The following is a 21,446-nucleotide window of genomic DNA, read 5'->3' on the forward strand; positions in this document are numbered from 1 at the left end:
CCGGTGATTCTGTCCAATGCTTACTTGTTCTGCAATACAGTTTTATTTATTCAACCTTGTCTTGTTTACAATTCCTTTTAAATTTGAACTTTAATCTCTCTCAGTAAAAGCTAAATCTGCAGTATTATACAGCTGCTTTGAGTTTTAACAAAACAAAATGTAGGGAATCAATATTAATTGGTTATTTCTATTATAGATGACATGATATTCATTATCATTGATGCAGCTATAGAAGATCTTTTATATGGGAGAAATTAACAATAGAGATCATTTACATTTGTCATTTGAGGAACTAAAGAGCAAATGATAAAGGGGATTTCTGGAAGCGGTGTTGTGGATTGTCTTTGAGTGAGAAGGGGAAGAAAAAAAGACAGTGTTTTACAAAACAATAATCTATCACTCTTTTTAATATTCTGCATAAATATCATATTGAAGACCTTAAACAGCTTAAAATGGGGTTTAATATATCATATATTACTTGATAAATGTTGGAAATGGAAGAAGAAATAGAGGACCTTCCTGTCTGTCTCGTGTCTTCTGGGATTGTCCCTTGACAGGGTTAAACGACCTCTACCAGAATGTGCCCAAATAATACATCTCTCATTTCACCAGGATTTACTAAGGCAAAGTTTGGTCTGTCAGTAGAAGGTTTTATTGTAGCAGCCAGGCTTATTTTACGTAACTCAAAGAGCACATTGAGACCAGAGGGTAAACGGGGAGAATTAAAGTCATGGCAGTCTTTTTTTATTTTTTATATTTGATAGTCATGGTCAATAATGTCCATAGCATAATTTTGGACCGTTTTTTTCAGATAGATGAAGTAGTAAAAAAGTAGCAAAATACAAGTTTGTAGTGGTGACTTTTGTGCAGTGGTTGTGCAATATGTGATGCAATGACACAAACAAATACAATAATTAACAACAGTTTGTTTTGGTCTTACATGCCTACCACATACATTACATAATGAAGTTTAATTCAACTTTAGTTTATCAGTTATATAACTACAACACAATGAGGTATAGATAAATCATAACACTAATCTGAAACAAGTTTGACAGTGTGTCATCCTGGGGATGGAGTGACAGCTTTGACAAAAACCTTCCCTGATCCCATTTCATTTCTGTAAAAAGCAGAAGCAGACGACGTTAACGTAAGCCATGATGGACCAGCGGAGGACTGCGGTCAGATTTCTGGTCAGACTGTCCTAAATAATCCCCCTCAGAGAGGGATCCACAAACACTCCACCCACCTGTTAATCATTATCCCCATGCATCGATCATCGGAGTTCATATACTTTCAACTTTGTCTTTTTTGTTGACCTAAAGTCTTTACTTTAGCTGAAGTCATCAAAAGTAAGAGCATTAAACATTTAAAAAAAAAAAGAATACAAAAGAAGAAGATAATGCTCGACAGCTGAAGTGTTATCAAAGGTCTTAAAATCTTCAAAGACTTTTTGTGGTCATCAGTTTTTTTTTGTTTTTTTTTTGGTACACATTACTGAATGACCCAAGGTTTCTCAATATGCCAGAGGAGATTCGCTTTGTTAAAACAAGCAGCTGATAGCTGATTTACAATTTTTACCCAAATATTAGTGTTTTGCAATATGCAAAATACCTTTGCTCAGTATTTTTTGTTTCATACTTCCACACAGCCATTTAAAATGAGAAAGAAAACTGTTTTTTGTTGTAAAATTGTAATTGTTTAAATGTATTTTCTTTTCCATTTTTCAAGCAACCACTTGTTATTAATATTAACACAACAACGCATCAAATTTATCAGGTTGAAAACCTTAAACATGTTTCGTTTTTGTTCAAAATGCTTTCAAATACAGTACTTGTCGAAAGCTCCTTCTGATTACGTCACTTTATGACCAGTCATTAATAACTCTTAAAAGGTCAGGATCTGTAGCACTGAGACACAACTGGAGCTCATCTTACACAACAGAAAACAAAAGATTTCAGACGCTGTTGTAATTTTTAAGCCGAGCTGTTTTTTTATTCAAACAGTGATCACTTTACAGTGGCCGCAATAGCATATACTCAATATACAGCATTATAGAGCCTATAATGTACATGGGGAGCATGTGGAGAAGTCTGACCACAATCTCTCTCTCCCTGTTCGTTAGCCTCCTCTTGGGTCAGCCGCTGTGTACACAGAGCCAACCCAGTAAAAAAAAATTGATTCAGGTCACTGACCAAGTTCAAAAGGAGTGCTCGTAAATCATATGACATAACTTTGTCCTCGATTGTAATTCAAAGGGTTGATTCCACACAACACACCAAACTTGTGTTGATGGCTCCGCAGACACTTCAAACCTGCAACCAAATGTAAGTGCCTGAAACCTGTATTGTTGGAAGGGCATGGTGTAAAAATCATCTCATATTCATGCACCATTATAGTGGTGTTAAAAAAAACCACATGCAGAAAAGGAAGTCATTAACACAGTGTTCAGGTCAGTCTGTCTGCATACCACTTGACGAAGGTTAGAAGAACCAGTCTGAACCCAAAACATTCACATTTCCATTGCAATCTCCCAATAAGCTCACCTTTAAGACTGTTCTCTTCAACGTACAACTCATTGTCTTCAGCCCCAGAGAATATGGCAAAAAAAATAATAACAATTCACAGGTTTTTCACTGGAAACAGGAGGGTGGGTTGTAGCTTCCAATAAGAAAAAAATAATATAAAAAGTCTATAAATATAGGCATATAATGCTAACTTTCAGGAGTTTGCACCTGTAGTCAGTCCATCTCACTTTCAAACTCCATGACAACAAGTCAAAAAATAAGCCACAGCGTGTCGAGATGCTTGTTTGTCTTTTTGTTCTGTGGTCGCAGAGTAAGTCTTCTTAAGGTTGAAGTACAGTCTCATGTATGAGCAATGGTTCAAGTATATTCTGATTTGCGGATGTAGTTGGAAGGCACGTATCCTCGTCGGCCCCCGGCCTCCCCCAGCCACCACTCGCTGTTGCCGTTCATGTCCTGGAACTCCAGTATCCGCAGCTGCTGATTGGCTGAGATGCTCAGTTCATTGGCACAACGGGCAGTGAAGGAGTAGATAGCGTAGTAAATCTGAAAAAAACAAAAACAACGTCAGGATTAGTTTATATTTTTTATTTATTTATTTATTTTTTTAAATTAAAAGCAGTATTCATGTTTTTTTAGTCACTAGGGGGAAGCACAGCAAGCTCAACTCAACACTTTATCACTTTATAAAGTGGCTAATGTGTTCGCATTAAGTTGCCGATTTCCGCAGCCAACAAATTCAGAGCAACATTAGGATACATTCCCTTGTTCTGGTATAATCAATTAATTTCTAAACACATCATAAAACCAAAATCTCACCTGATGACCATCGAGTTCGCTCTCGTTTTCTGGTTCCGGCTCAGTGTCTTCCTCTCTGGTGTAAGTGGACCTTTTCTGGCTGCTACTATCTCCATTTCTCCACTGATATGAACTGTAGGTTTTGTCTGTGTGTCCATACCGCTGTGAACGACTGTTTTTTTGTGAAGAACAAGAGTCCGTCTCGGAGAGGTCTGACATCTCCTTGTGTCCGCTCAGAGTTCCGTAGCTGGTATCGTACGAGTCCTTGTGATGACCCGAGTGCCGGTGAGAACGCTCCGCGTCTCTGTGACTGGGGGTAATTCGGTGGGTTTGGTCGGAGAAGTCCCTGCGGTTCGACGGGTTTCGGGGTGAGGAGTTAATGGAGTTGGAGTTCTGGCTGGCGGAGTCGGGGTTGGGGTTGGGTGCGTCTCTGTGGTGACTCCTGCGAGATGAGGCGGAGTCCAGCGACGGGTGTGGCGACGAATGGCTTTCGGGCTGCGATGTGGAAAAGGTGACGGTGGCCGTTTCCTGGTTAAAGGTCAGCGTGCTGTTGCTGTTCTGGCGGGAGAAAACGGGGGAGGAGCCGCCGTAGCCCGACTCATTGGACGACTGGCTCTCGATGGACACGTCTGACTGGCTCCGGCGTGGGTTGTAAGGTTTGAGGAACGAGCTGTACACAAAACCCTTTGTGACTGCAAAACAAGATCAACAACAGAAGGCATGGAAACGGATTAGACTGCTGCAACAATTAGCTGACGAGTTAATCTGTTTGTCTTTTATCGTGTAAGAGTGTAAACAACTTACCGCCATTATCAATTAGCCAGCGGTTATTGCTACCCATAGGGTCCTGCTGCTTGATTACACCCACAAGGTCTCCTTCCAGTATACAGACGTCCAGATCCTGGGCAGCATTGAAGTTCCTCTCAGCCTGGAAAAGTTTATCAGGGCCATAACGTACCAAAAGTCCTGCACGGTGCTCATTTGTCTGCATGATGTGGTTGGGCTGAAAGAGGTCAGAGACTAAAGGTTAGATTCTTTTACAGTGATTTATTAGAATAAAAGGCAGAAAAGGGACGAGAGTTCAACTCACAGGTGCCTGCATTTGCTTCTTAGAGGTCTGCTTCTCTTGAGTTTTCTTCTCGAAGGGCTTTTTTGTGGACGTGGCAGGAGGCAGGTTCTCTGGACAGAAGCTGAAGCTCTGGAGAAGCTGGAGGACGTGACTGTACTCATCTTGAAACTGTGAGATCAGGTTCCCCTCTGTGCCAACTTTGGTAGAAAACTGGAGCGAAAGGTGAAGAAAAAGGTCAGCGTTAATGACAGAAAGAATAATTGGAACTGTGAATGTCAGCTTTCAAATAGCATCAGCCTTCAACAGCTTAATAAACAAAGACACACTTACAACCTGTAGGAGAGGCTTCAGCTCTCCCATTGTCGTCTTCATGAAGTCCTTCTGGGCCTGAGCGAAGGCCCTCACGCAGCCTGTAAACAGCTCCTCCGCAGCACCGTGGAACTTCGGCAGCTCGTCCAGAAGCTGCGCGTTGAGCGCCTCGTAGTTGTTGCGAGCCACCTGCAGGTCATCCTGGACGCGTCGGTCCTTCAGGCGATCGGCGCGCTCCTTGCAGTTGTCGTAGTCCAGAAGCTTGTCGAAGCGTTTTTGGATGAGTTTGTGGGGCCCAGCGAACATGAGGAGGAGCTGGGTGAGCGGGTTGATGACTAAGGCCTCGGTGCGCTCCTTCTGCTCAGGAGATGGGTGGAGGGGAGATGACAGATAATAAGATGTGATCAGAGGTCTTTTCCAAAGCTTTTCTACAGTCTAAGTGAGGCTTTAGAGAGGAGGAGGACTTACAAACTGTGTGAACTGCTTGTCGCTGATGCAGCGGTGAGCTCTCTGGAAGCGCTCGGGGTCCAGCAAACTGCGCTCTGTGTAGATGTCACAGAAACTGATGGCTGCCAAGACCTTCACAGATGCTGATTCCTGAAGGAGAAGGTGTATTTTTTTTTTATAGTTATCCTTCAACAGTATTATTTAAAAAAAAAAAAAAAATCGCAAATTCAGATACTGGAATACACATGTTGAAAAGATTAATTAGAATAAAATATATCACAAGTTTTATGATGCAGATTTATAAATCTTTTTCTCTTTTTACTGTTATTCTTGACATCATTATTCTAACACAGAAGTGTTGGTGTGGTACTTAAATTGTCTTATAATCATAAAGCAATACAAAGCCCTATCAATATAAACGAATTGTAAAAAAAAATATATATCTTTTTTTCTATTCTGCACAGGCCTTTGTAAACGTGATTAACAGCCTTAAAAATGACAAAAGGACTCATTTAAGATTTCATTTATAATTCATTTAACTTGGAAAATACACGAGTGAGATTAAATATGTCACTGTACACTGTTTTGTTTATGGTATTGGACTCGTACCCTGATATGTTGCAGGTACAAGGAAATGTCCCTGATAAAAGACTTGATGAGTCTCTCCTGCAGCCGGAACTTCTTTTCAGCCTCATCAAACGCTTCATCTTTAATCTGGGAAAAAGACAGCAGATCAAAACATGTTTTTTTCATTCACAACATTAAGGCAGTCTTCCCTCCACTCAGGTTAAAAGCTTGGAACAGTAATGTACCTGAGGTGAAATTCCTGTGAGGTGCTTGAGGTGGCTGCTGACACGGTTCGACTTTTTGATAATGGAGTGCATGCTCAGCTTGGAGATCTTATCAATGAATGTGTCTTCGTCCCCTTTCCTGTACTTCAACACTGTGGACAGCAGAGGGAAATTTGAGACAGGAAATCGAGTCCAAACTACTTTATCTACTCAATATTTCCAAGTGCAGAAAAAAAAAAAAAAAACGGACACAGTTTTAACTTTAATTTGATGATGTCAGAATCATTTTGGAGCCAATGGATTTGGATTTTAAAATCGTAGCGAAGGATGAAATTTGAAGGCGTTTTACCGAGGTCCTTCCTGCGCTTGTACTCGTTGATGTTTACGTTGATCTCCTTGACGGCCTGCACGGCCTCAGTCAGCTGGAGTCGGTCATGGTGGCTCTCCGGTGTGGCCCCAAGCAGCTCCATCAGGAGCAGCGGGTAACGCATCACCCGCTGCACCGGCTTGATCAAGAACGAGCCGAGGTTGATGTAATTCGTTTTACCCCTTTAAAAAAAAAAAAAGGCGCAGAGACAGCACGCAGTGTTTAGGTGAGAGGTAAATGAGTCAAGAATCACACAAAGTCAGCACGACGGTCACAATCACAGCTGTTCACGAGAAATGTATCCTCCCATGTCTCTCTATGTTGAAAACATGTCGCACATGTCTTTCATCATATGGATCGTGTGATCCAATGACATGTGAACATCATCACATACAGATTTATTCTGATGATGACCAGTACAGTGTTTGGGAGACATAAAAGAGCAGGGGAGGCACAAATAATTGATTGGCTTAGCTTTAATGCAATCCAGAGGACAAACAGTCACACCAGTAAACAAAATACCTGTGTGAATTAATTCAGAAACTTGAAAATAATTGATTTATCTTGGCAAATTTTAATCTAAATATCGTTTCTCACTATTAGGAGATAGTGTCAATTCACAATTTTTGTTTGTATTTTGTAGCTAGTGGAAATTATGTGCAATTTCCTAAGTATATAGTGTTAGAGGTTAATTTTTAGTTTTTTTTTAGATTTTGTCAAGGCTTTCTATTACAATGGTGCAGAAACTTACTGACCTTTACACCTTTGAGTTACAACATGTAAAACGGAGAAATCATCTCATAATACTGAAAAAAATAACTTGTTAGTGTTGTTTTCTCAAAAATATCCTGTGTATCCTGTACACCTGTTGGTGTAAACTGTTGGTGCTGTTTTAGTCCAGTAGATGGCATTAGATGTGTTTTCACAGGATCAACCTTTTTTTCTTTTTTTTCCCATTTAAGAGGGAAGGAGGAGGGGTTGTTGACATTAAATTGAATATTTTTCTGCACAACAATACACATGCACATGCACACACAAACACCAAAATATCACCAAAGTCCATCTTAATTCAGGAAACAAAAATGAAAGATGTCTTTAAAGTCCTCCACACTCAGAGTACACTTTCATTTTTAGCCATCACGTGGTCACACACACACACACACACACACAGAGGTCATTTTCAGGGGTTAGAGAGTGAGAAATGCGGGCAAGATGATTCTCATGCTGGAAATCATGTCAACACTCGTTAAGGAGACTTACCACTCACGATACATGGCCCTGTTGAAGGGAGGGATGGGAGGAGATAGAAAGATAACAAGAACAGGATTTTTACTGCAAGCCTGATACAATTCTACATTCTTTAGAAATTAAAAGGAGGTTTTTACATGTGCATAAACTAAATACACAAAATTGAACTTCGCGGTCAACTAAACAGTGAATGCAGCTGCGCCCGCGGTCGTTATGGTTTTGCTTGGTGAATTTTCTCTTAAACCTGGACAGAGGCCCAGCGTGGCAGTAAAACTGGAAGGTGGCAGCACACATGACCTTTTCAAAGATGAATAAGTTGCTACAGACACACACATTTCACAACAGACTAAATGTCCTCATTCGGCTACTACTTAAAACGTATTAAACGATTAGGAATTGATTTAAAAGCAAAAGAGGAAACTAAAAAAACTTGTTAACAAGAGACTGGCATCTAGCCCAGTTTAAGCTGCACATTGTCCTTTTCCTTTAGTTTTTTCTACAGCTTCCGGCCGAACAGAACCTGTGCTTATCTTCACAGAGCGATGACTTTATTTCGCAGAAACACAACAGTATCGACTTGAGTGTCTGAGTCACTAATGGTGAAACCAGTCAGGAGAAACCAGGTAGGGCACATACTTGAACTGCTTTACACTACAAAAACACTGAGACAGAGCACACTGGCAGTAGCAAGGACGAAAAACAATTATAGATTTTAAGTGTAAACATGTTTAAAAGTAATTGTTTTGTTTAAAGATTTACTTTGAAGGTATTTCCCTCTCATAACTTGATCACGCATTCAAGTTCAAAGTCTGAAGTAAACCCATCATAATTAAATTACATGTGACTAACAGGAAACCGTAACTCCACAACAACAAGCCTTTGTCGAAATGTAATCTGAATCTTGATTCATTAAACATCTACAGACTCCATTTTACAATTCATCTTCTATTACAAAACTTATCTAAACCAAAGTTTAAATCTTTTACATTAAATACACATTTGTATTAGAGGTCACTCTTGCTTGTCATGTTGTTTCATGCTCACTCACACATACACACACAACATGCACAGTTTTGGTCACTCACATGCAAGAGGTTGGTTTTTTTTTAGGGTCAAATTAATGAGCGACCTTTTTTTTTTTTTTACTTTTTTTTTGTCCTCAGTGACTCACCTCAGTCTCTCCAGACACTCCAACACGTGCCGCTGGATGTTTTCGTCTTTCTCGTAGCACTCGAGCAGAGAGATGGCATCGTCGTGGTTCTGGCAGTAGATCTTGTACACCTCCTCCAGCTCAGCTTTGAAGTCCAGAAATACCTTTCCTGGGAGGACATCACACCAAAATGTAATGCCATGTTTTTATTCAAAAAGGTAAACAGGAAAGAAAAAAGCAGGACCTGTTTCGAAAAATGACACTCAAACCCACAAAAAAGTTGAGTCAGGGTCAAGTTGGGTTCGGAAGAATATAAATCTGATTGGAACAATACAGAACACCAGCATAAAGCAAAGTTTACCTATAAAAAAAAAAAAAAAAAAAATCATACCTCAATTTACTTCCTGTAATGCTGACTAATTTCAAAGTGCATTCAGAGTGTTATGAAGGCAATAAAGTTCAATCAGGTGAAAGTTCACGGCTCCTCCTCACCTGTAGAGTCTGTCTCCTGCAGCGCATCGAACAGCCGTTGGGACAGGTCAATCACAGAGCTGATGTTGCCGAAGAGCCCTTCGAAGTCCACATTCTTCACCTTCAGGAGGACAGAATGTGTTGAAATAGTGATAAAATCTCCTTTGAGCTTTTAAATGACTCATGCAAAACAAATAAATACAGAGTGCCTTTACATTTTTTTGAATCAACGTAGTTTTTTTTCACTTTTTTTTTTTTTTTTTTTTAAACTGTTGGATGTTTTATGGCATCTCTGATCAAATTTAGCCCATAAATCTAAATACATGCGAACATTCTGATAAACACCAATGTTTTTAAACTTTTTGGGCCTTTTTGAAAACAGGCATGTAGATCCTATAGTGTGTCAAGCCTTATTCAGTCGATGCTCTGACTCCACCTCCTCTCCTGCAAGCATCCACTATGTCTTTTATTTGCTAAAAATATTTCTCCACATATTGACATGGTTAAAATCCGCAGCACAGAGATTCCATGTTTTTTTTTTTTTACCTGGTTCTTCTGCAGAGGCTCAATGATCTCCTCGACGCACATCTCCAGGTCTTTGATGTAGTCCTTCTCCGTCTGCAGCAACTCCTCGATGACCTTCGACCTCTTCTCCAGCATCCTCAGCTCAGGGTCCTCGGTGCCCGAGCCAGCGGTGGCCGTCGTGTCCAAGACTGGGGTGGAGTCCAGCGATTTAGGTTGAGACGACAAGAGCGTCATCTCTGGAAAGACAAAAGAGGAAACGGGTTCAACTTTAGCTATCCTACAGTTACTTCTCTTCTATAAAGAACTATTAAACACCATTTTCAAATATAATGACGATCATTTTTTTTTTTTGATTAAATAGTATTTAAGACATTCATTTCCTCTCATTAATTTATCTATTTCGTCTCATGAGTTGCTGTGAAATTGTCAAAAATACAGAAAAAAATGCAGAAAAAAAAAAGACCCAAAAAAAGAGTTATTGTACAGATGACAGTGGAAAGAGAGAAAAGGGAAAGTTTCCCAGCCCATGCCTCCATTCAATTGTAACTAAACATACTCCTGCCCACCCACCCGGTCCGCCCCGTACTCTTCGTCTTGTCTGACTAGGCTTTTGATCAATGTCTCTGCTATCACTCGCAGAGGGGCTGATCTCTGGGGGAGCCTGGGACTGGAGGGAAAGCCTTATTCACGCACCGCTGCTTTTTATGAATGGGCACAAAACTGGAGTGGACTCAGGCTCTTTGTGTGTGGTACAATGGCTTGTGACAGCAACTACAGACATACAGGCTCTCAGGGACCGAGCAGACTTTAAAGAAGAGGCAGTTATGGAGGGACATGGGGAAGAGAGATAAGAGCGCTGGAGAACGATGAGAGCAGTAGCTGTGTCTGTGTAGCTAATGCACATTGTACATAGTGAGAAATCACTGCTGCTGTGTTTGTACAGTTTCTACAAGCTGACTGATGGTGTTGGATGATGCATTTAAATCCTTTGAAACTGCAATGTTACACGTGAAATGCTTCTATTAAAAATTTTGAATAAGTACCACAGTATTAGCAACAAAATGTGCTAAAATGGGCAGTTAAGAACATTGTTTTCTCGCCCTTTTGCCAATGAGAGTAATTATAAAAACCCTGTCCACATGTGCTCATTTCGTAGGTTCCACACTTGCTCTGTTGCGGCTATGGAAGTGTAGATACAATTGTTTTGAGCCTCCACCAAATGACTCCATCCAGTCTGATAACATATAGAAAGCCTGTAGAAACATGTATGCTCTCCAAAACTCTGTTCACAAATTGGTTAAAATCTGTGTTAGTGAGCACTTTACCAAGATAATCCGTCCACCTGACAGGTGTGGCACATCCAGATGCTGATTAGCAGCATGATTATTACACAGGTGTGCTTTGGACTGGTCACAGTAAAAGGACACTTTAAAATGTGTAAAAGACGTGAATGTGCTGGAAGAGTTTGTGATGCTCAGAGCAGTTTTGAGGCACAATAGCACCGAAATATGAAACATTGTTTGGATATTAAGTTTTCCTGGACCCTTCAAATTGAACTGTGCTTAAAGAATTAATATAAGGAAACCAAATATCACTTGAGCCACAATGCAAAACAAAACAGATTTGGTTTGAAACTATTTTTTCATAGATTAATTCACCTAATGCTGGATTCCATTTATATTTCAATGCAATCATTAAGATTTAATTTATGTTTTATTGAGTTACAGAAAAAGCAACGATAGTGCAGAGAAAAAGACACATTTAGAGGCCACACAGGTCACAGTAGCAAGTCTTGATGGAGTTAAAACAAGTGCCAACTGTGACAATATTTTTTTTATGCATATTTGTTGGTCAGAATGGTACATGGGCAATAGCACAATACCAGAGATAAAACTGTGGAGGGGAAACGATGATGTGAGATCGTGCATATTTCAGAATGAGGATCTGAGACATCTCGGCAGGAGAAGATTCAGCGTGTGCTGCGTTGCGCTGACGGATGAAGGTGATGTCACCCTTCCTCCTCGAGCAGATGCTGTCAGAGGCTAATTAAGTTAACTCTGCTTACCCTCACGTAAACCCAGGCAGGAGTTTGCACGCTTGCATGCCCCCCTCCTCCCCCAACCTCCACCCAACTCACAGTTTTTTTGTAAATCACACAAAAGCGGTTTCCACCTTTTCAAAAATGTGACCAATAATTGACCACTGACCATCTAAAATATCCGCTGGTCATGCGATTAATGAGGAAGAATTAAAGTTGAGACAAAACTCTTTACGTTTTGAGATCAAATTTTGCACATATTACATTTAGTGAACAACCATGCGTGTGTTTGATCCTTGGGCCACCTGCCTTTTGTCTCCCTCGCGCCCTGACCTCAGCCCTCTGTCTCTTCACGTGACTCGGCTAAAGCTCGCCTCAAAGCAGCTTTTCTCATCGTTTGCACCGTATCTGCCCGCCGCATCCGTCGCTGGTGCCCTGCCAACCGCCAACGCTTGTGCGTTTCCCCACCGATGAGAAAGTAGTTCACTAATGGGTCTTTAAAAAGTCACACGGCAGCACAATACACAGAGACTGAAAACAAAAGATTCGGGATTTAATTGGAATCAATCGGCTCATTCCCATCTTTGATCCTCCACACACACACACACACACAACTACATCATATGCTCCACTTCACACGTTTCAATATGCAGCTATTTCCATCAGGGTAAACCTGTGAGGCCGCATTACCAGATTTTGACCTACTTCTTTGGAATTCCACTTTTCTTTGTTCAGTGAAGTTTTATAAAGAGGATACAGGCTTTGTACACTTTTTTGCATGACCGCACATACAGTACACACACATATACAGGAACAGTTTGAAACAGCTCACAGTTCACTTATTTAGCAGTAAATTTACAGCGACACCGACACTCATTAGTAAGTGAAGTGAAACATTTTCTAACGACTGAATTTGAAAGAAATAACTTCACACGGATGGCTGTGTAACTGTGACTGAACGCCCGTCATAAGGAAAACTAATCACTCAGCAGACCAACCAGGAAGTGCTTCCTGAATTCATATCCACAATAAAGACACAGTGAAGTCTGAAACTCCCTCCGTTGAATCGAGGGCAGCTCAGTCAGCTGCAAAACATTTGCTCTCATTTCACTACTGTGCACCAGAGGTCTGATTTGTAACACCTGTTGATTGCTAACCAGTAGGTATTTCATATCTGCAGGCACAGCATGTCCCGAATCAGTCTGGGAACTCATACAGGACGTAGTGTGCCTGTTAGGAAGCTCACACTAAATCAAAGCGATGTATTTCAGAACACAATCCCATTTCTGTTCTTGTAGTTGCACCGCAGCACAAAAACATCAGGTTTGTTGAAGGAGGTGTTTGAGCATCACAGGAAGAAGTACAGAATGGGTGTGTGTCAGCTTTATGGGCCATTACACACTACAGTATACAGCAAGCCTTGGGTGTATCGATCATAATCAAACACATGCATAAAGAATTGGTGTGACGTGTAAAGAATCAGCTCTTTATGAGGAGCAAACTCCGAGACAAGAAAGAGGAAACAGGACCAGTGACTCTGCAGGGGATATCCGTGGGTATTTTTTTTTAATAAATGAGTCACATTCAGACTCTGACCTGATTACACATATTCCAGTTCAGAAAATAAAACAAAGGGTCGGCCTGTATAATCCCTTGAAATACACAGTCTTATGGGTGGGTTATATGGGCCAAATTCTACATCGGTTTCATGTTGGATTCTGAGATTTACTCAACAAAGTCATCTGGAAAACTCTAACAGGAGTCTGAACTTTTCACAGGAATCAGACCATTTGTAAATGGTTTCAAACTGCATCCAGTAACGACATTTCTTCTCCTTATGAATCATGTTTAATACGGAGCTTCAAGTTAAAAAAAAAATAATAATACACAGCAGAGTGGGACAGTCACAGCAGGGAGTGGAGTGCACTTAATGGCACTATAAAATAACGTGCAACTCTTGGTACGGAGCACCGTCGATCTTCTGACACCCAGTGTGACTACAGTCACAGTGACATCTGATACATCAGCACAGGTCATCGAGGATTTAACAAACAAGCGATGGAGATCAGCAGGGACAAAAAAAATGGAGGCTCAGTCAGAATGCACGAGTTAAAGTTTCACAATAAAGTGTTTCTGGGGTTAATTCCTGGATACAACACACTGCCACTATGATTTATAGTTAATTAAATTGTCTCATTTGCATGAAATACAGCTTCTTTTTTTTTTATTTATACCTGACACGAAAAGGAAAAGGCACTTTCTCTGGTTTTGCCTACTTAATGGAATTTAGTGTTTGGATTGGTTTATGTTTTGGATAGATGAAAAGTAGACCAAAAAACAGCATGCAAATTGTTGCAATTTAATTTTACAGCCCTTTATTAATGATTTTCTAAGAAATATTCAAATAACTGAAAATCACCTCTTAAATCTCAGCTGTTTATGTATTAAAAAGGAAAGTTATTCCCTGAAATTCACTGATGCTTCCTCCCCAAGTTTAGGTACTTTCACTGCCAGACAAAAAGAGAGCAAAGAGGAGAAAAGAGAAGATGCCTGGCTTCACCCACCTGCTGCTCCCAACTTTCTTCAAACTACTTCAAAAACAAGCACCCACCCCTCCTCACACAGCACCTCAAACAACGCCACCCATTCTGAGATAGTCCATTGTCAGTCTGAAGTCCGGCTACTGAGTCTTGTGGAGGACTGTGCGTCCCCGCTGCAAAAACTCCATTCCTGAGCTCCAATTACCATGACAATGGATGGGAACCCACCATCATTACACACAAGCAAACACACAGACACACCAGGGAGGACTACCACTCTGGCAACGACTAAAACCTGGAACTGGACTGGAGCTTCAACATGCAATCTCAAAAACAGAATTTACATACTGAAAGTGTGCATCAGCTGCTCACTCAAAAATTAACATACAGTTTCTCTGCTTTAAATATATTTTATTTTGACACTTTTTTAAAGAATAAACACACTTCACACTGAAATCCTGCCAAAAATCAGTATGTAATGTGGACTTGGGACACTTTACCTGCTATGAGCTGATGTATTCATACTATGCTAGCCTATATCTTAAACAGTTTTACAGTTACAAGAGCTGTCATGACCAAATATCATTGTCACATTGTTGTAGTTAACTCCATCTTCAATATCTTGAATGCATGTGTTGTTTTCTCCCCCTAAAATGATAATGCCACACACTCGGGTGTCGCATGAAATTTATTCAACTTCTTGAACTTTATTAATCATTTTTTTAAATTTTATATTTCAGCTGTCCATTGTTTGTGAAGAGTGACCTTTCTGCCTTTGAATCTTCCTGCTGCTTTGCTGAGGAAATAATCATCTTTGATTTACTTCACCACAGGAGCTCACATGTGGCCACAGCAGCATTTACTGCAGGTCATCCTGATTGAGATTGGTGGAGTCCAGAGGAGTCCACGTCGGTGATTAATCTGTTTCGCGTTTCACAATCTGCTGACACCTGTCGAGCCTCTTCCTCTCACAGGCTGAATTCTATCAAAATAAGATTAAACATCTTCCCTACAATCCTCCCTCAATAACTTACACTTATAAAGATACTTTTTAACTTTTTTATATTATAACCATCCAAGTCAGCTCAAGAACACTCTTTTTTCTTTCTTTATGTATTATTTCTATCTTTTTAAGGTGTGTTACCTTGTTGCACAAGTGCAGCAGAACCAGTTTTGTCTTGGTGCTTCTCTTCTGCTGGATTCATGTTCTGCAGTCAGCCTGCTGCACTAATAGCTGCACAAAGTCAAAAGTTTGCCCTGCACGCTGCGCTCTAAGGTCAGACACAATCAGTGCTTGTGTGTTCTGCTCCAAAGTTCACCACACAGTGCACGGTTGCCATGGCAACAAGAGTAGCGGGGGGGGGGGGGGGGGGGGTCCTCATATCAAGCCAAGTTTTGGCGAGCCGAGAGCGGCTTTACTCAAATGATCACATGGGCTACTTGGCGAGTGTGTGTGTGTGTGTGTGTGTGTGTGTGTGTGTGTGTGTGTGTGTGTGTGTGTGTGTGCGCGCGCGCGCGCGTGCGTGCGCTCAGTTGGAACATGAAGCAACTTGAGAATAAGTTCATACAAGCTTCCTGACTCTGTAAAATTTTAAGACTAGAAATAATATTTACCTAACAACCTGCAGGCTGTGACTTGCAATTAATACTGAATGCATTAAAAAATGACTTTGGAAATTAACTGGAATAAGAAAACAATGTCAGGATAGGCAGTGTAAATATCACAAGACTCTTAAAGGGCATCAAACTGTAGCAATTTCACACATGAACTTATTTTTAAAGGGGCAGCACTGGTTGGTGTAAAGTTCTTCAACTTCTCCACAGAAACAAATGAAACCTTACTTCTTTTTTTTTTTTGTCTTTTTGAATCATTCTGCTTTATTCCCACCCTCTTCTCCAGAGTTTGATCACCTGCTATTCTCTCAGGTGGAAGGTCATTTAAAAATGGAAAAAACAAGGGAGTTTATTCAGTGGCATACCATCCTGTTTATCTTTTTTTGGGGGTCAAATGTCAAAAGGTCACATTCCTGCTCCTGGCAGAATCTCCCAGCCACCTCTGTCTACCATGGCTGGGTATTCTGGTAATTACAACCTTCCATTCAAACCCCACATTATGAAAGCAGGTCATTGACTGATACATGTAGCATTCAGACTGTGATTCTTGTCCAGATTTAATCCTGTGTTTAGTGTCCGCTCTTAGAGCCCAAAAGAAACAATGTTTCTTTTGATACCAGGTGGACGAGGCTACAGTTTAATTATCACGTTTAATAAAGACTTGCATCACCTGCGTCTCTGGAATTTCTCTACTCGTCTCATTTCTGTGACAAACAATGTTCAATTACTTCAAGAGACCATCGCTTTTGCATATGTGCAGAGAGAGCTTCTGGAGGAACTAAAATCATTAAGTGAGGAGCTTTTTCAACAAAAACAAGCTGCACTGTCTTCAAACTAATGGAAAACAAGAGGACAATGAGTCTTTTGGGCCTCACAGGTGCTTCAGGAACACACAGCGGTGCAGCAACATGGTAAAACAAACCATTTCAAATACTTTTAAAGGATGCTGTTTAGTTTCTATCCTCGTCCCTGCAGTGCAATCTGTGTGTGAGAACCGCCTTAAGACTTTCAGACAACTGAACTTGTGGGATTAAATCTGTTGCTGCTTGTTGGACAAGTGAAGACAAGGATCTTCCTCTGGGACGTTTTCCCACGACTAAATAAAAGTATGTTATAGTGTTTATTGCACTGCACTCTTTGCACAAAAATGACTGCGTGCCAAAATGATTTCTTTATATTTCTATAACTACAACTCAATCCTTTGTGTGTTACTGCGGCAGACAAGAACAGAAGCTTTAAAGAAGAGCATAAACAAAGATGAAAGGCAACATGATGACACTAAAACATGCCAGCTAATTTAAGAGATTATCAGGTTTTCTGCTGCTAAAATTACAAGTAGATTTATGGACTATCCAAACATCACCCAATTTAAATCCAAAACAGATATAATGATCTGGAAAAACTTAAAATCTAAAGTAAATATATTTGTTCAAACATAGTTTTTGGTATTGTGGAACAAAAGTGAGTCTTTACCGTCTTATCACAGAGGCCAGTAAAGGAACCTAAATAGATTATCTCCCTGAGATAATGTCACTATGGTTAACATTTGTGACAGTTTGTCACAAACGTTCAACCAAATGTTTTTGTGTAACTTTGTTTATCAGATTGTGATGAGTTAATGCAACTCAGTCACAAGAGACAAATATGACATCACCTGAATGACAACAAGTGTAAGAAGAGCGTAGCTGTCACGTACAGGGATGTGTGCAGTCATAAGGTGTCGGCACAAATCAACAAAAACCAATATGGTAGTTGTGGCAACCTAAAATGTTCTTGACTTTGATCATTGAATTTGACATTAAATCAGGCTATAAGTTGCACTTTACACACTCAAAATGGCCGTTAAACAGTTTGAATGTTTATTCAGAGTTACAAACTGCATTTGAACGCAACTATTTTACACTCACGTGATGAGTGACGACTATTTCGCTGGATGTGTGTGTAGTATGTTTGGCCTCATCAGGAGTAAACTAGTCTTGAAAGAAAAAGTCCACAAGGTCAGAGATGAGTTTATGCTGCTTCTTTTCCCACAGCTCTACCTGTAAAACTATAGATAACATCAGTGTCATCACTTGCAGCTACCAGTAGTGTCGTCTAACCCAGAACTACAGCACGTGAACTCAGCAGTGTGTGTATTATGTACATGATGTGTTCCTGTAACACTAATGTTCCTGTTATGGAAATAAGACTTACAATACCAGGATGATTACTATGAAGAATGTCACATTTGATATGATGCATGTCTAAGTTTCTTTTACTTCGATACAACGTTAGCTATGTTAAGGAAAAAAGAGTTTCACTGGAGATGGAAAATCTAAACTACTCCTAAATCTAAATGTCACTTTAATAATTATCAAAAATGATTAAAATAGAACACATAATTTAGATACAAAATGCTCAGGATAAACCAAAAACCAACGCACCCACAGAATGTAACTTTCAGTGACTTAAGTAAGCTGCATTATTTATTGTCAACTGGGTTTGTTTTGCTTGCCGGCAGGGAGATAAGACGCTTTTAGAGCAACTTTGTCAGACGATTTGTCTTAACTCCTCACCCCCCCCCCCCCCGACCCCACCCCACAACCCAACAACCCCACCCCACCTCCTTCCCGCTTCCCACCAATGGTCACAACTGCTCAAGGATTACAGTGGACAACATGGCAGACGCTGGCAGATCATAGATGGATGACAACACATTACTCACACACACAGACATTGTCCATACAGCAGAAGGAGTATGAGCAATTCAAAAAAGAAACCCTAAAACGAAATTCTCAGATAAGATATTATCTTAAGATATGTATTCCTTCAAAGGAAACATATTTTGACAATTATTTTACCTTTATTGAATATATTCCAAATAAGAATGCATCCAACAGCAGCACATGCACACACATACACACAACGAAAGCTCATAACCCAAATTATAATTGTACTTAAGACTGGCAACAGTTCTGCATGGATGTGACTGATTAGCAGCTGCTCTTTGCATGGCTCCATAAATTTTTCAGGACCGGAGAACAGTCAATATCTGATACTGAATTACAGAGGACAAAGGCTCTGGTATATGTACAGTGTAAGACCCATCTCAAAAGCCTCGACCGTCACCCCAATGTCACTGAATCACAGCGTAATCCCAATAAGCACTGCAACAAGATGCTCTAATGTTTTTAGCCTCCCCATCAAATGCTCTACTCAGGGCAAACCCCTGACCGGGCTGAAACAGTTTAACAAGATTAACGGATGACAACACACTGCAAAAGCAAGTGTGCATGTGTGTGTTTTGAAAAATGCCGTCATTTCTCAATATAAGCCTCCAAGAGCCTATCTAACACACACACACACACACACACACACACACACACACACACACACACACACACACACACACACACACACACACACACACACACACACACACACACACACACATATATCAGTCTAGTCCTGCAGCGAAGGAGTCAGAGCAGTGCTGGCCACCGCCTCGCACCAGACAGACCCCCACTATCCACACACCATGCTGACGCTAGGGATTAATACTCGAACTCTTGAAATGGGTGTATGGGTGTGTTGGGGGCTAATGTGTGATGTGTGTGTGTGTGTGTGTGTGTGTGTGTGTGTGTGTGTGTGTGTGTGTGTGTGTGTGTGTGTGTGTGTGTTTCTAGGTGACTGGGGGAGGGGTCATGGGGCGCCACCTGCTTCTTCTCAGACGCAATCAAGTGAGCCAGGGCAGTGCTCTGTCTTTCTTCGATCCCTCATGAAACGCACACACAAAAGCAACTTTTTACTACGTTGTTTTAGGTTCTTATTGTGTTTAGAGGCTGACAGTTAATCAGCCCGACCCCCCCCCCCCAAGTTCACAGCCACCACTTTTTGATCATCGGCACTCAAAGATGACGATGTTACTGGGGTTGGGTATTTAACCTCGATACTTTCTGAGCATTGAACAAAATGTGTCCATAGAAATATGTATTCAAAGCTACTATTTAAATGCTTGATTTATTTAGATAAAGTTCTTCATGTGACGCTGATGTCTTACACAGTTTAGCTTTATTTTCTAAAAGGGGGTTGAAATATCTTAATGTCCCCCATTTGCCATTCAAAGCTCTGAAATATTCCAACATTTACTAAAACTCTACTTTCATGATCATTTTCAAATGATATCCATCCCCACAGTTTATGCTTGAATAAAGTTTGGCCTGTACTTCACTCTGTTGTAAAGACATGTCTCACAAAAGATCCAAACTTAGGTTAAAATAACCCATTTTCTGTCTTAAGAACTTTAAGGTTTTGTATCAATTACACTCAAATGCATACAGTAAATAAAGATATGATTTGTGTACAAAACATAGCTGAAATGATCTCGGAGCCGCTTCATGCACCTCACAGAGTGAGTTTTAAATATATCCCTGTCAGAAGAAAAACAACAGGACAGGAAAAGACTGACGTCTCAGTCATGCAAGAACTGAACAGGCTAGTTACGTGTGCACATAGCATCAGTGATGCAAAGAGTGGCAGCAAACAGGAAACCTCCAGATGGGGAGAATGACAGAGACAACAAAAACCAAGAACCCACCAAACCCGTTAGGCAGGTTCTTATGCCCACTAACACCTGACAGCTCACTTTCCTGAGAAATACGTGATACCGACACACACACATACACAAGCATACACACACAGCTTCCAGTGGGAAGGAGGTAGTGGGTGAGACTGACTAGTCAGCACTCTGAAGCCCCCAGCATTGATTAGAAGAGAACCTCTGGAGGTCACCAGTGACAAGAAGTGAGACCACAAGCACTGTCAGCCTCTACACCCCGTTTTATTAACAGGGGTGGGGAATGATAAGACCTCTTTCAAGTCATGCATCCTTTTTTTTTTTTTTTTAAGATTTTAGTGAAATTTGAGTTTTACCTGAGGCTTTCATCTCACTGTGGATGAACAGTTAAGTGGTGTGAGCCCTCTAAAAGTTCAGATTTTAACATGATCACAGACATAAGTCATGTCTGACATGTGTCAATACAGGATAAGGAGTATCTTCCCTCACATGACAATATCCTTGTGTTTACCTTGCTTTTGTTTCCTGGTGGTGGCAAACTGGGACTTTCTCAGGGAGCACGGAGCCGTCTTCCTGTAGAAGCTGTTACGATCCAGCGAGCCCACATAAACAGGCTTGCGACCCCGTTTTGAACCCACGCTCCCAGCACTCCACTCGTATCCCTTTTCCTGCTCGTCACTGTGCCGATACACAACGGGATCCTCAAAAGAGTGCATTTCTCTGAGTGACAACTTCTGGTTCTGCTGCTCGACCCACTCCTCACAGTGTGTCTTGTGATCTTTTTTAGGGTATTCCGCATGTCGTGAATCCATGGACATTGAACGTAAATCTCGATATCTGTCTCTGGACTTGCAGTGGGAATGTTCCCCTCCTCTGGATTCGTATCGGTCTTCATTCTCATGGTCATAGTGGTCCACATCCCTTCGGTCATAGCACTCTCTGGCCTTATGGTCCCTCTGTCTGTGGTCGTACTGTTCATCCCTCCGATCATCTCCTGTA

General features: G+C 40.8%; 1 protein-coding gene across 1 annotated transcript in view; it reads right to left on the reverse strand.

Annotated features, from left to right (window-relative positions):
- Positions 1 to 1,946: 1,946 nt before the first annotated feature.
- dnmbp (dynamin binding protein) overlaps positions 1,947 to 21,446 on the reverse strand; it is a 45,044-nt gene continuing 25,544 nt past the window's right edge. Inside the window, 13 exon segments of the mRNA XM_069691727.1 lie at positions 1,947 to 3,071; positions 3,345 to 4,015; positions 4,128 to 4,326; positions 4,414 to 4,602; positions 4,726 to 5,058; positions 5,170 to 5,298; positions 5,758 to 5,862; positions 5,961 to 6,091; positions 6,289 to 6,488; positions 7,567 to 7,584; positions 8,726 to 8,873; positions 9,197 to 9,296; positions 9,722 to 9,936. Of these exon segments, the coding sequence (XP_069547828.1) occupies positions 2,886 to 3,071; positions 3,345 to 4,015; positions 4,128 to 4,326; positions 4,414 to 4,602; positions 4,726 to 5,058; positions 5,170 to 5,298; positions 5,758 to 5,862; positions 5,961 to 6,091; positions 6,289 to 6,488; positions 7,567 to 7,584; positions 8,726 to 8,873; positions 9,197 to 9,296; positions 9,722 to 9,936 (2,624 nt within the window). The 3' untranslated portion in view covers positions 1,947 to 2,885.

The sequence above is a fragment of the Brachyistius frenatus genome, unplaced genomic scaffold (genome assembly GCF_029030835.1).
Source record: "Brachyistius frenatus isolate BFR_SWC_R1_liver_20210118 unplaced genomic scaffold, ASM2903083v1 Contig_11, whole genome shotgun sequence".
Taxonomy (NCBI): domain Eukaryota; kingdom Metazoa; phylum Chordata; class Actinopteri; family Embiotocidae; genus Brachyistius; species Brachyistius frenatus.